Source organism: Pseudophryne corroboree, chromosome 4 (assembly GCF_028390025.1).
Source record: "Pseudophryne corroboree isolate aPseCor3 chromosome 4, aPseCor3.hap2, whole genome shotgun sequence".
Lineage (NCBI taxonomy): Eukaryota > Metazoa > Chordata > Amphibia > Anura > Myobatrachidae > Pseudophryne > Pseudophryne corroboree.
The window spans coordinates 429,694,647-429,710,537 of NC_086447.1; the positions used below are offsets into that span (position 1 = coordinate 429,694,647).

General features: G+C 42.8%; 1 protein-coding gene across 1 annotated transcript in view; it reads left to right on the forward strand.

Moving 5' to 3' along the window:
• Positions 1-15,891, forward strand: part of LOC134910927 (uncharacterized) — a 455,362-nt gene that overhangs the window by 354,787 nt on the left and 84,684 nt on the right. The window contains exons 70-78 of the mRNA XM_063919317.1: positions 1,252-1,383; positions 1,573-1,735; positions 3,089-3,240; positions 4,194-4,360; positions 7,228-7,317; positions 8,718-8,863; positions 9,653-9,736; positions 12,904-13,063; positions 13,799-13,895. Of these exons, the coding sequence (XP_063775387.1) occupies positions 1,252-1,383; positions 1,573-1,735; positions 3,089-3,240; positions 4,194-4,360; positions 7,228-7,317; positions 8,718-8,863; positions 9,653-9,736; positions 12,904-13,063; positions 13,799-13,895 (1,191 nt within the window). The remainder of the gene's footprint in view (positions 1-1,251; positions 1,384-1,572; positions 1,736-3,088; positions 3,241-4,193; positions 4,361-7,227; positions 7,318-8,717; positions 8,864-9,652; positions 9,737-12,903; positions 13,064-13,798; positions 13,896-15,891) is intronic.

The following is a 15,891-nucleotide window of genomic DNA, read 5'->3' on the forward strand; positions in this document are numbered from 1 at the left end:
TTGGTTGCCTAGCGGTAAATCCGCCTCTGCTCGGCTCGGAAGCAAACTGCTGCTGCTGCTGCTCGGCTGGACCGGCCCACGTGGCCATCGGCCCTTCTGTCGCACAGTGAGTATCGGGGTTAGCCTAAATCTCACCGTGTGTATGCACCTTTAAGACCACTGTTTGGAACATTTGGCTTCAGCCATTTAGGCTAAAGAATCTACCACCCTCTAATGGGCATATATAATCATGCTCAAGTTTTACCGCACAGGTAAAGCTCCAGGTTTAATGGCCAGAGCTATTCAATTATTTATCCTTTTCCCCGCGTGGTAAAACCTATTGCAATGAGCAGTAACCAACTGATTCTGTATAATGGGAGTCCCACACCTTAAATGCAGAAGATGCATTTAACGCACATTTTTCCTCACAGCTCCTTAGACTGCAAATATCAAATCCTGTTTCTTAGCGTGAGGGGGTCAATTGAATCAGGCAGCGCTAACAATTAGCTGTGGGGTAAATCCTGTGACTAATTAGATATGCCGCTAAGAGTTTATGCATGTTTATTCAATTATTCATGCTCTCAATTTAACCCGATAATGTTCATTTAGATTATTCTGGGCTTTTTTCATTCTTCAATCATATACAGTTATTGTGTAAATTACTCTACTACAAATGCGGGCCATTAAACTTCATAGGTGGACCATCCACCTTGTTTTTGTATATGAAAGACGGGATGTGGTCACATGACTGGCGGTCGTGATCCCGGCGGTCAGGATGCCGACGTCGAGATCCCAATCGCTGGCAATGCCGATGGTTGGTATGCTGACACACAGGGATTATTCTCACTTGTAGAGTGGGAATAAAACCTGTAGCGAGCCATCAAGCCTGCTGCGTGGCTCCGTTGCACTCCCCCCTGCCAGCATTCTGACCTCTGGGACCCCAGGGTCAGTGTGCTGACCTCCAGGATACCAACCGCCAGCAAAACAATCCCAACCCTTAAAAAGTGTGGGATCAAACTTTCTATAGCACTTGTAACTATGTACAGTGTTCCACAAGATTTTAAGAAAGGAATTGGTACAGACAAGGTTATCCTAGAGGATGAGTTAGCTGTCAGCTTATTATGAGTTGCTGCCTCTACATGTAGACATTTGTAAAACCTACAGCTTCACTGTGAAGAATGTGTTACCCTGGCACACACCCACATCTGAATTGGAAGTTGGAACTACATTATAGATCTCCATATGTTTCTAATGTACATATTTTTATTTCAGAAAATATCCTGGATTTTTAAGTGGCTGCCAGTTCATTTGGATTGACAGCTGGTCACAAAATGTTATTAAAAGGGAAGCCAAACACTACATAATGCAACACAGGATTATGGAGGGCCACACAGAGGAGACACGGTATGAAGACTGCTTGTGTGTTATTCTAAATAAATCAGTATTCATGGAAAATTCTCTGCATTATTCATATACTTTTATATAGCACAGTATTTGTTTCAATAGCAATGCATTTTTAATGATCGGAAATAAAGCTCAGTAGAAACAAACATGTTTACCTCTCTGACTCTTGTTTATCATTGTGTTTTTCAGAGATAAAGTTGCATTGGCTATTTCTTTGATTCATAATTATTTGCTCCAAGAAAATAACCAGGTTCCATGGGCTGGCGATTGCAACCCTAACACTGGAAAGGACACCTGTCAAATGGGGGATGTATGTCCTACTCCGCTTCCCTACTGCAAAGACATTATTCAGGTATACAGCACAAGCATGTGCTTCTAGTCTTCTATGTCCCCTGGGACCAACACCAAACTGAGCTGCCAATGAAAAATAGATGGACTGGAAGAACTAGATTGTGAGCTCCTTGGAGCTGGGCCCTCTTCCCTCCTGTTCCTACAACCCTCTTCTCTCACACTTCAATTACAGCCTAAGTAGTGATTGTCTATAGATGCACCTCCTCTCGCTCATTACTGTTTATCTCTTCCAGTGGCTGGCTGCCCCCAGTAGTATGATGACCACTCCTTTGCTTCCTTTCATCTCGGCTGTAGTGTGTGCTGAGAATTGTGTTGCTAATTCTTACCTGTGCTCAGTTTTAGTTTTTCTGTTACTGTAATGTTACGTTCTGTGTACCCTGTATTGTTCTAATGTCTGCCGTATGTACGGTGCTGCGAAACACTTGTGGCGCCCTGTAAATAATAATAATAATAATAATAACTACTTCTCAGTACGCATATTGTAAATGTCTTTGAGTGGGGAGCTACAGCCAATTCAGTCAAAAGCACTGTTCACCACATATCCCTATACCATACTTGCCGACTTCTTTAATCTCCTCTCCAGGAGATGCCCAGAGAGGAGAAGCAGGTGGGTGGGGATGATGGCGGGGTTCGAGCTAATGGCGTCATTAGGCCCTGCCCACACATATGGAAAAGTCCGGGAGTGGGTGATATTTGCATAGGAGGCAGAACTGAAATGAAGCAATTTGCATATAATTGCGTCATTAGGCTCCACTCCCTCCATTTGGTCCGTGATTTTCGCCGTATTATCCCCATTCTGCCCACTTCACTAGGAAGTAAGTAGAATGCGGAAGCGGTGCCCACTCTTCTGGGGCTGCGGGGGACTACCCAAGAAACTGGGTGTCTCCCGCAGAGTCCGAGAGAGTAGGTAAGTATGCCCTATACAGTATATGTTGGTTGTACGGGTGTAGTACGGTATGCCGGCTCTCGGGCTACCAGCGACAAGCATACCGGCGCCGGGAGCCCGACCGCCGGCATACCGACAGCGTGGCGAGCGCAAAGGAGCCCCTTGCGGGCTCGCTGTACTCACCACGCTGCGGGCACGGTGGCGCGCATTTTATTCTTCCTCCAGGGAGGTCGTGGACCCCCACGAGGGTGAATAGCTGTCGGTATGCCGGGTGTCGGGATTCCGGCGCCGGTATACTGTGCGCCGGGATCCCGACATTCAGCATACTGAAGACCACCCGGTTGTACAGGTGCATTGGATCCAACTGTACTGTAAACTCTCCTTCAGCACTGAGATCATTAGAAGCTATGCTTCCCCTAGCTGACATACTGTTGATTATTTACAATTATTTAAACTTTTCTAATCCAGGAGAGAATCAAGCTTCTAATTTCAAAGGAAACGACAACAGCAACAGATAAAGTGTTTGTTGGTCCCAGCACATTACAAGTATTTCTGAGTAACTTTCAGCATATATTCCTAAAGAGGGTGGAAGAACACCACAATACTAATAATCAGTTAAAGTAAGTATTTGGTTTCACTTTGCTACACAGCTTTGTATGATCCAGCAACCCATAAATACAAAGCTTCTTTTCACACCAATTTGCTATCAACGCTCAATGGAGAATTATTCAGAATATATTTTGCTGTGAGATGGAAAGGTAAATTCACATACGTGTCTTTGGGGTCATTCCGAGTTGTTAGCTCGTTGCCGATTTTCGCAACGGAGCGATTAAGGCAAAAATGTGCATGCACATGGTACGCAGTGCGCATGCGCTAAGTATTTTAGCACAAAACTTAGTAGATTTACTCACGTCCGAACGAAGAATTTTCATCGTTGAAGTGATCGGAGTGTGATTGACATGAAATGGGTGTTTCTGGGCGGAAACTGACCGTTTTCTGTGAGTGTGCGGAAAAACGCAGGCGTGCCAGGATAAAACACGGGAGTGTCTGGAGAAACGGGGGAGTGGCTGGCTGAACGCAGGGCGTGTTTGTGACGTCAAACCAGGAACGAAACGGGCTGAACTGATCGCAGTGTAGGAGTAAGTCTGGACCTACTCAGAAACTGCTAAGAATTTTCTATTCGCAATTCTGCTAATCTTTCGTTCGCAAATCTGCTAAGCTAAGATACACTCCCAGAGGGCGGCGGCCTAGCATGTGCAATGCTGCTAAAATCTGCTAGCGAGCGAACAACTCGGAATGAGGGCCCTTGTACAGTAGTCGTTGTTGCAATTCTTGGGATGGATTGATTCTGGGCCTGAACCATAATCAGGTTCAATATTGTGTACATCATGGACAGTATTATTGTGTACATTTGCACAATATAGTGTATGCAATGGTTTCGAAAATACTGACTGACAATAGTTTAAATATATATATATATATATATATATATATATATATATATATATATTGGTAGAGACATTTTTTTTCTCATTTGCAATCAGTGTACTTAAGCTTTGCTTTGTGTAAACAGACATGTACTTGAGACACTTGCTAATACCAGGAGGGATGCAAAGAAAACTCAAGAAAGCATTGATATTCTTGGAGAAAAACACAAGGAAGCTCAAATGATAGTTTCGGATATTTTAAACAAGCTCATTACAAAGACTTCTATCTTGGAGTGGCTTAAAGCTGTGTTGGGTGAGCAACTGTATGAATCCTAGCCTCAATAAATGTGTTTTTTAATTGTGCTTGGTATACTGTAGGTAAAATCATACGCTAGATAAGAATTGTGTTTTCCACCTATTTGACTGCTAAACATCATCAGTCCTCCTGCTAATATGAACAGGCAGGGCCCTACTTCCTCTTACTGCGCCCCAGCACTATTCTTACTCTCAGGGATCTTTGTCTCATGTCTCCTAGTGCCTTTCAGTGTCTCTCTGTGCTCGCCCTTCCTTTGGTACTGGTTTATTCATTTCTAAACTGCCTTCCACTCCAAGTGACTCCAATCAGCTTCTCTATTGATATACACAGGCCTATTCATGAAGCAGTGAAAACTGTGGAGAAGTGAGCCAGTGGAGAAGTTGCCCATGGCAACCAATCAGTATTGACGTAACATTTATAATTTGCATGCTATAAAATTATACAGAGCAGCTGATTGGTTGCCATGGGGAACTTCTCCACACTTTTCACTGCTTCATGAATAGACACCATAGTGAGTAACCCATCCCTCCTCTTCAGTCCACGACCTACTAATTTGTGAGCTTATTGTGGAATTTTGGCATGCTCCCTCTATGATGTAGATATGGAAACCAACCTCCGTGGTTTGTCCATGGCCCTCGTCATGATTCTCACACTCACAATGTTAGGGGGTATGCTGTAAACTCAGTGCAAATTTACACCTTTCAGCAGTATTAGTCAATAAAACTCAAGTAGATAAACTCATTTAGATACTAAAGTAGTCAGTAAAGTTCTCTCATTATAGATGTCCATTGAACTATATAATGGACCCTTCCTTGGATATGTTGTGAACCGTGAATTGTAAGTGTTGGGTGAAAGTATTAATCATAATAAAATACTGTGTTAAACACAAAGGCTTATGATAAAGAGTAGCGTGCAATGTTTCATGTTGTGTATGTTTGTATATGACCTAAACAATACCATCCTTATTATAGGTAATACTTCAGTCTTCCAAATTTCAAATAAAGATATTGAAGGAATTACTTATAACAATCTTTTGATCATACCCATATAATAAGGAGGACAGCGACATAATAATACAAACTAATCAATCCATGTTGGAAAGGTTATTGTCATGCTAGCTATTGGCACTGTACATGGCAGTCTGAGGCTCATGTGTGGCTACTTGGCCATAGAAGCCCTGAAGCTCTCCATGAACAGTTTTTGAGCAGACATTGTTTCCATAGGGTAGAGTGGACCTGAGTAGTGAGAGGTGCAACTGTGGACAGGTGATTTTTCAGTCTGCACTCTGCTGTCCTATTCTGTCAGGTTGTGGCCTAACTCTCTGTGGCTGAACTGTTGTTGATCCTAGAGGTTTCAACTTCACAATAACACCACTTCCATTTGATCAGGGCAGCTACAGCAGGGCAAAAATTTTACAAACATACATGTTGGAAAGGTGGCATCTTATTATAGGAAAGTCACTGAGCTCTTCAGTATGATCTACTGTTTGTATTTGACTATGGAGATTGCATGGCTGCATATGCAATGGATGTGGCGGAATGGCCAAACACACTAAGAACATAGGTGTATACAAACTGTTGGCCATTTTGTAAATTGTGCAATGAGGCTCAATATAGTATAATGAATTCCTTACATGCCTGATCAGACTACACCAGCCCTGCCACTTCCAACACACTTCTCTTGTCAGCTCTGCTACTTTCTCTCTAGACTGTAAATGCTCTCATGAGCAGGGACCTCCTACACTGTGTGTTCACATCTGCATTTAATGTGCCTACTTTCTATGTACCTTTTTTTGGGTGGTATTCATGTGACCACCGGTCAGCTGACCGACAGTCACATGACCTCCTCCACGAGCCCGACGGCTCACTTTCCCGATGGTCGGCATGCCGACCAACAGGGACTATTTCCACTCGTGGGTGTCCACGACACCCATAGAGTGGGAATAGAACCCGTGGCGACCGCAGGTCGCCACCGAGCCCGCAGCTTGGCGAGCGCAGCGAGCCCGCAAGGGGCTTGCTGCACTCGCCCCTCCCCGCCGGGATCCCGGCGTCGGTATGCTGCCGGGATCCTGGCATCGGTAAGCTGACCGGCGGTCAGGAGACCGCCGGTCAGCCGTACTACACCCCCTTTTTTTATGTGTGCTCTGTTAGTACTGTGGGGTCTTCTGCAACCTAGATTACAGTATTCTAATTCAGCATACTGATCAACAAAAATGTGTGAGCTGCATTGCTGTGCACATGGATCCATGGGTCCAGGAGGGCCCACCGCACACCCTGCACCCATAATTATACTTTACCACTCTGGAGTCCCACATCAGCTAGGGCTGCAGTAATCACTGGGAAAATGTTCCTGGAGACCTGCACATGCGCAGTAAACTCTGGCATGAAGCCAGACTCTGCAGCACTGCCAGAGAGTAGGGGGCCTGCATGGAACCTGCACATGGTCCCTCTCTTCTAATAAACCAGCTCTGGCGAGCACCCAGTGTATGGCTGTCACCATGCAGATTGGTGAATGCTTGGAGTGTTGACAGCATTCATTGTATGACAGCATGTAGAGAGACAGAGCGGGACCACAGGAGGGGAAAAATATGATTTATTTTTTTTAACTGTTCCCATGAATGGGTGGTTACAGGCCCCAGTTCATTGCTGTGCCCAGGGCCTACAATGCTGTTCAGATGACCCTGTGCAGACTGTTGTTGTCCTCTGCCAGCCAGTTCACGAGGGCAGTGTGTGGTCCAGTTGGCTTAATGATGCAATTTGTGCTGAACTGAATCATTGTGGCCCCATCCCCACAGAGGGGGACTACCCAAATATCAGCAAGTATGGCTGTTGCATTCACTACACCTGTTTCTTTCATTTCATTAGGTATTGGAGACGAGACTCTACAAATTTTCCTGTCACAAAAGGAAAATGAACTTGAAAATTCTGAAGAAGATGATAATTTATTGAAAGATGGTACTGTCTGATTTTATCTGTCTCCTTATTTATAGAGTATTACTATACACTTTTAGCAGGTACATTATTCTGAGTAAAATGAAAAACCTCACATGGGGGCGCGTAATCTAACCTAGGTTCTAATATTTGAAACCACTTAACTGCCAACATGTTTTTAAATATTTTGTTTAAAAAAATAAGCCTAAATGGTGTCTCGCACACCTCCCATAGCTATAGGCCCTTACTCTAGGCATGAACATTGATTTTCCATTGGTTTAAAACCATTGATGTTTATATTGAGCTGGTAGTGTTCGGATTTACTTGGATTTACTCGGTTTTTAATGCAAAAATTAACGCGAGTTCGGATTTATCCAGATTTTTTTTATTGGTTATCCAAAACACGTGACATCCGAGAGCCAATAAGATGCCATTTTGAGATCCGGGTAAATCCGAACCCGCACATCTCTAGTTTTTACTATTCAATGGCGGCTTTCCGATGGCAGCTGCAATCAAATGGTGTGAAAGCGATTGCCATTTGATGTTAGAATACAGCTGAATTCATCGGTTTACTATTGAGAATAACCGCAAACATGTTTTATTGCGCATCCCTAACCCACTGTAACATTACCTCCCGCCCCTCAAAGGCTATGATCCACCAGTGGATCAGTGGCAATAGATCCACCAGTGACAACAGATTCCCATTAGCATCACCCCTAAACTGGCAATAGATCCCAAGTGGCATAACTACCTCCAGTGACCATAGTTCCCATTGTTTCACTACCCCCACTCAAACAGTGCCCTGTATCATGAAATAAGTATTTTACACTCCCCCCCCCCCCCCCCCACCCCACCCTCCCAGGGTCAATACTCCTTTTTTGGGGGCCCCTCTGCTACAGCTGATCTATGCATTCGCAGTGATCAGTGTATTAGTGATCGGTGGAGGGAAGGACTGAAGTTACCCTCCTCGCACTTTTAGGAATTAATGCATGCTCTCTGGGATGCCATTCGCATGACACTCTGAAATGCAAATTCGGCAGTGATGTTGTGGTCAGAGACTGTTACACCACTGCCGGGGGGGCCGGAGGAGTAGGAGGGAATCTGTTCTGCACATGGTAAGTGGTTAACGAGGGTATTCAATCACTGAACTTTTCGACCGTTTTTAGGTCGAATTTAAATTTGACCTATTCAGTGCCCGTGCCGTTTTTTCGACTGGTCAAAATTGGCGAAAATGGACCAAGAAACTGTCGAAAACGCCCGCTATTGAATACCTACAGGTCAAATTAGTGCCCGATTTTCCGACTTTTGGAATATTCTGCACTAATTGAATATACCCTTAAATATCTATAAAGTGAACGTTTTTGCAGAGCGTTGGAGAAATACTTTGTTTTCAATATCCTCTCGCATTCATTCTTGCTCCCTAGAGAGTTCTGATGAATATGACGAAGCATTTAAAAGCATGAAAGAAGCCAGCAAGAAGTCATACCTACATGATATCTTGGAGAAGACAGAAAAAGCAGCTGATGAAGTGGAAGAACTGAAAAAACATTTACGAACCATTAAAAATGAGGTACGCTCTCTCTTACAATTAGCTCCAGGTCACACACAAATAACCTGATTTACTTATCTGACATGTTTTAATCAATTATCCAAATTTTAAATCCTAATCTCATAATTTGCAAAAAGACAAAAACAAAACAAAATTGTAATGCCATAGGGGTGTAATGTGTTATCTAAATGTTGTTCAAAATGTATACTTTTTAGAAATGTTACACCCTGACTTTAGTGATTTCCAATACTGTATAGATTTAGTGATCTGCAGACATGTTTTATAGACAGCAATTAGAATGTTTGCATCTGTAGGTTCCAGGGAACTATTATAGTTTATTTTAAAACATGCTGTGGTTGATTTTAAAATAAATAAATAAATAAATAAATACACATTATGACATTTTGAGTGTAAGTATGCATTCTCCTAATAAATTGAAAAGTTCCATCTTCTTAAACTCAGGTAAATATTTTATTAGAGAATTTCAGAATACAGCAGCTACTGGCAGTTATACAACTACCAAAGTATACTATAAAACCAAATGATAAGAAAAATAAAGTACATAAGTAAAACAGAGGGGGGTGGGGAAGAGGTGGTGACACATCCAGAGGCAATAGCATAATTGAAATGTTCCATATATGTTCCCTACATGTAATTATACATCACAGTTGCTTAACCCCTCAAGTAACAATATTGTATATACGTTATATAAGGTGGTAATATTTTGTGGAGATTCTTTTTTTTTTTTTTTTTTAACTCGTGATATATTTTTTTGCCTTTGTGTTTACCAGCCTTACCTGTTTCCTTTAGGTGATGCACTGGTGCAGTAAAGTTGACAAACCATGTGTTGAAAGACTTGTTCGATGCCAGAATCCCCCATATCTGGTTGCTCAGGTAAGGCCCTACAAAATATAAATAAATAGTATCTCTCACAGGCAAATGCAGGGGAGGTTTACAGTTGCCTGGAAACCCCCCACACCAGTCAACAGCTCACAATTGAACTAGTATATAATAAGATTTTACTAGAGTTGTGGCCACCACATGCAGTATAAGTGAAGGAACAGAGCTGTAGCACATGCTCATTAGCACCAGCCTCTCCTACCAAGTCTGCTCTGTGTGTGAATCTGAGTGCTCAGTCAGCGCACTGGACCAGAGAGCAGCTGCCAGAAAGATTTAGGTGTCTTTACATGGGGTGGGAGAAAGTATGCTTAGACACCTCTCCGATTGGTTATACTATGTATTATTTATTATGGGATTTTTAACCTTTTCCCAACCACTTACGTTTCTGTATTTGAGCTAAAAGTATTTCATACATTAAGGGTTTTTTAATTGTCTCCTCTACAGCCAAATAAACTTGCCATACTGTAATATCCCTTTTATCCGGAACACATTATTTGCACTGGTTCTCTGGCTGATTAAAACCAGGTGAATTGCAGGTTTGAATTTAGCCATTCATGGAACCATTGTAAATCATAGTTGTCACGGATTAAAATGATATTATGGCAAGCCTTTCTATAGACCATCTATGGTGTTTTAATACTGTATTACATACATTATCCAGTGGATAGGGAGGCCAATGTGTACATATACAGTATGTCCAGAGCCGGCCCTAGGCATAGGCAAGATAGGCAAATGCCTAAGGGCATAAGCAGCTTCTGCTGATTAAAATGATATGCAGTATACCTATATTCTGTGTGTAACTGCGGCTGTATCTGCAGCCAAAATGCTATGTTACAGTGTACTCCTGGAAATCACTGTAACGTAGCACTTCGTATGCAGATACAGCCACAGTCACACACAGAATATGGGCATGCTGCATATCGTTTTAATCAGCAGAAGCTGCGTGTGCATCCGAGTCATATAGCAATGCAAATAAGATGCATTTTTAGAGGGGGAAAAAAAAGCGCACAATATTACCAGAGCTGGGGGTAAATTTACTAAGATGGGTATTCTATTTAAGATGGGATGTTGCCCATAGCAACCAATCAGATTCTACTTCTCATTTATCTAGCACCTTCTAGAAGATAATACCTGGAATATGATTGGTTGCTATGGGCAACATCCCATCTTAAATAGAACTCCCATTTTAGTAAATTTACCCCCTGGTCGGGAGCTGCCAGCCGACTCTCGCCAGGCATCTCCTGCTACATAGCGTATTGAGGCAAGATGTATGAGGACACACCTGTATTCAAGCAGAGGTCACTGTGTTAGCGGCCGTGTGAGTGCTGTGTGCGGGTGGGCTGATTGTGCAGTAGTGTTTGGCGTATGTGTAAGGGCATTATGTGTGTCATTATGTGTATATGGGCATTAGTAAAGGTTGGCATAATGTGTAAGGTGCATTATGTTTATAAGGACATTAATAATGTGTGTTATATGTGTAAGGGGCATTATGTTTATAAGGACATTAATAATGTGTGTTATATGTGTAAGGGGCATTACTGTGTGGTATTATGTGTATAAAGGCATTACTAATGTGTGGCATTATGTGTATAAGGTTGTATACTGTGTGGCATATCATATAGAAAGGGCACTACTGTGTGGTCTAATGTGAATAAAGAGCAATGTGGTGTGGTGTAATGTGAATAAGGGGCACTACTGAGAGGAGTAACGTATACAAGGTAAAGTGGTTCTACTGTGTGATGTAATGTGAATAAGGGACAGTATTGCATGATGAAATGTGAATAAAGTTGCACTACTGTGTGGAGTAATTTCAATTGGGGGTACTATTGTGTGGCCATGCCCCTTCCCAGCAAGAACATGTTCCTTTTTGGGCTGTGCGCCGAATGTGCGCACTGTTCCTATTTAACACAAGGGGTAGGAGCACCAAAATGAGGACTGGTATGGGTAAGGAGTGATGGTGCTGGGAAAGGGGTGCAGTGTCAGAGGCGGAACTAGAGGCGGAACTAGCGGCGGTGCTAGGGTGCACCAGCCAAAATCTTGCCTAGGGCAACATATTGGTTAGGGCCGGCTCTGTATACTGTATGTCCAGGGCAGTAAGTAGGTTCTTCTGCAGCTACACAGACTCCTGGATTTGCTCCATTGCTCTGCAGAGCAGAAGACTGCATGGTACAAACACCAGTTAAAAATGGCTTTCTGTTATCTCTGGTCCTGTTTGTCTGGATTATCACATGCACAGCATTTTGTATAAGGCAGACTATAGCTATCTGCTAATTATGCCCTCTTCATGGGCTGGCCATACTTGCTGTAAAACAAAGCAACATGTCAACATGGTTAAACATGTAAAATCAGCACCTGCGCCCACATCATTACCAACACCAAGAAGAGCTGGTCAACAGTTTATCATGTTGACATATCATCCATATAGGCATACCTGTCCACCAAACTTACCACACCTTATACTATTATTGTATAATAACATTTCTCTTTATATAACACAATTTTTCTGAAAATCAATTCACAGAACAGTTGTTATCCCAAATAGACAATGTACGATTAATAGCAATACTAAGATTGTAAAATAATATTATTTTCAGAAATAAAATTGTATATTTGTATAGTCACAATGTATGTTTAATGTTATATTGCTTATGCTGGTGTGGCAAAAGCCATATTCTTTTTAAGTTTACATAAAAATGAGTTATGCTTCATACAATCTGTATGCCTAGTATGTTAGTAAAAATAGTATTCTGCTTTTGTATTAATAATATCACCTTGCACATTCTGCTTGTTCATTGACTAAAGGGCCCCATACACTAGAACGATAATGCCCGATTTCATCCAATTTCGGGCATTTGGGCCGATATATCGGGTGAAATCGGGCATTTTGGAAGTGTATCCGATCCGATCTGATGCACGTTTCCGTGAGGGTCGGATCGGCTCCCCTAAATCGTTAGTGCTGCACTCGTGATATGTCGGTTCCCGCAGGCTTGGCTGGGATAGCATAAGATATATCGTGTGCAAAATGTACAGAATCGTATGGAACCACTCCGGGAAGCTCCCGGGAGGGTTCAAGGGAAATCGCCTCCGACTTCAGCCTCAGACATATCGTTGTAGTGTATGGGGCCCTTCAGCTTGATATGTGGATATGTTGTTCCTTTTAGATATTAGAAATGTCTTTGGTCATGATCAGTTGCCTCCCAAAAGTTGAATACATGAAAGATCTACAAAAATCTCCACCTTCAGTAAATGAAAAGTCAGACAATAGAGCTAGTAACAGATTCCAGCCTTCACCTATAGCCAAGTCAACCACATCAAAGAGAGGTAAGCAAAATGTGTCAATACTTAAACATTGTTCTGTTTTACGTAATATTCCCAGCTGGCCATGTGTGAATAAAGATTCCCAATGATTTACAGATCTTAAACTACTGGGAGATGTTATGCATCCTTGTCAGGGGATTCATACAATATTCCGTCAGACGGGATGCCAGCTGTCACTATACCGACAGCGGCATCCCATCTGCCGGAATCCCTTCAGCGAGGCAGCGAGTCCCCTCATGGGCACATTGGGCCTGGTGGCTCGCTGCGCTTGCCACAGGTTATGTTCCCACTGGGTTGGGGGTGTAGATCCACCAACCGAGTGGGAATACGGTTCGGTGTCACAATTCCGGCTGTCTGTTTATCGGCGGGTGTCGGGATTCCAACGTTGGTCTCCTGAACACCAGGATCCCAACAGCCGGTAAACGGGCTGCATCCCCCCTAGTACTGTGTTTTTGTATACTGTGTTTATTTGGAAGTACTGTATAACATAGGTAACAACTGTCCCTAATTTGTTTAAATGACCAACGACACAGTAAGATTCCTCTTATCTTGACTCCAAGGTAAAATTTTATTATATATAGTTATTGAAGTGTTGTAATCAAATTTAGGAAATTAACAATTTACTGAACAGTATTATAATTATTTATTTTTAATAATGGATCATTTGATGGCTGTACTGAGATGGTTATAATGGTTTATTGTGAAAAGTTCTTTCTTCCGTTATGTACCTACTATTAGGCATGAGAGATCCTGCTGACAAGGTTGATAAAGCAAGATGGAAGAACATACAGTATCACATTGGAGAGAGCAGTAAATTTGTTGAAATGATACATCAGTAAGATCATTTAAGATCATTTAAATGTGTTAACTGTTCCTTATGAGTATGAATGGTATGCAGTGTGATAACGAAAGCACTAAGGTCTGAAACAGAATATATGGCCTAGTGCAGTGGTTCTCAACCTCGGTCCTAAGTACCCCCAACATTTCATGTTTTACAGGTCACCTAGCTGGTGCACAGGTGTATTCATTACTCACTGACACATTTTAAAAGACCCACAGGTGGAGCAAATTATTTCACTTACAATCCTGTGTGGAAACCTGGAAAACATGAACTGTTGGGGGTACTTGAGGACCGCGGTTGAGAACCACTGGCCTAGTGGACAGTCTGAATCATTTGCAGAAGTTGCCTAACATTCAGTTCTATTTCATTCTATTTCATTGATATTTTCTTTAATGCCTGTTAATACCATATTTTCAAACTCATCTAGAGCCATGGAAATTATAATTCCATTTTTTAAGACTGATTTAAAGGTCTACATTTGAGTTATTGTTTTATTCATTTTTTTGAACAGTGTTTTTATTGTTTTTATTTTTTGATAAGACACAAAAACAAACATAACAGCAGAAAAGTATTTCTGCAGCAGGTTACATTGGTTTCCACACGGAAAACATCGGGGTGTAGAGTGGATCTTGATCCAGAGGCACCAACAGGCTAAAGCATTAGGCTGTCCCAGGATGCATTGAGGCCTCCACTATAACCCCGCCTCCAGGCACTGAGAGCTCAGTTTTCGAGTTGGTGCCTGAAGCAGCAGGTTACCTAAGAGGAGGGCTGCACTGGGCAGCCCTGAAATAGCTTTTCTAAGAAGATTTCCTTCGCTGGGCTGTCAGCGCTGTATGTCAGTGTGACAATTCAGTGTTGCAGCTCCACCACCTCCCAAGTGACGTTGCATACTCCCGCGGCTCAGTTCCCGGGTACTTGCGTCCCGGGTACAGCTTAGGCACAGAGTCGCAGACCTCTCTCCTGGTTCACGTGGCTGCTACGGGCAGGAGGTAAGAAGGTACCCCAGACGGGACCCGCCATTAAATTGCGTTTTGACCGTGACCTAGGGAGATGGGTCGCAGCGCTGGCGTGGACACTGTCACCGAGCAGGGACCCCACTTGACCACCAGGGCGTCTGAGTACAGGTCGGGTGTACTAACACCCCATTTAAAAAAGGCTCGCTAGTACCTGAGGTGGAAGTCCAGCATGGGGGAGCCGGCGCTTGACCTATAGCCCCTCCCCCGGCCCAGGGCGCCATCTCTTCGCAGATTTCCCGCCCTGGAGCTGCCTCACACTTTCCCTCATTCCCTCACAGAGACACTAGGTGCCATTTTACGGCATAGCAGCAGCAGCTGGTCTCTGGGATTGCAGAGCAAAGTCTCCCATGTAAAGCCGCCTGTATACAGAGCCCGTGACTTACATTCACTGGAGTATCCTACATGTCTTGACACAGACCGCGTTAGTGAGAAAAAAGTGTACTGTTTCCAGAATATTTTGTACGAGTATTCTGATATATCCTCCGGTCACGGACGGCGCTGTGATATATATATATATATATATATAATAATGCAGTGCAGATTTATTGTGATAATAATTTCTGCATTGCCTGTGACTATGTGCCTGTATCTGCTGTGTGGTTTCACTCTCCGTGTTTCCCAGATATAACTGCCACTATATTCTGTACCCTGAGGGCTAGGTGCGTCTGGGTCTCATAAAATAGTAATACACAGTATTTATCCAATATGTATATTCTACTGTGTTTCAGTCACATAATACTGAATTTATTCGTAAGTATTGTACTTTGTCTGGCTTTATCGTACCAAGTCGCTCTGTTGTTGCATTATCACATAATGTCTAACAGAAAGGGCAGTAAATCAGTTGAAGCTCCTGCATCATGCAGAGCATGCTTCAAGAATTTACCAGAGGGGGAAGTGTTGTAGAATAGTCTGTGTACTATTTGTCATACATCTCCTAGTTAGTCCGCAGCTCGGGATCAGTACGACGCCGGAAT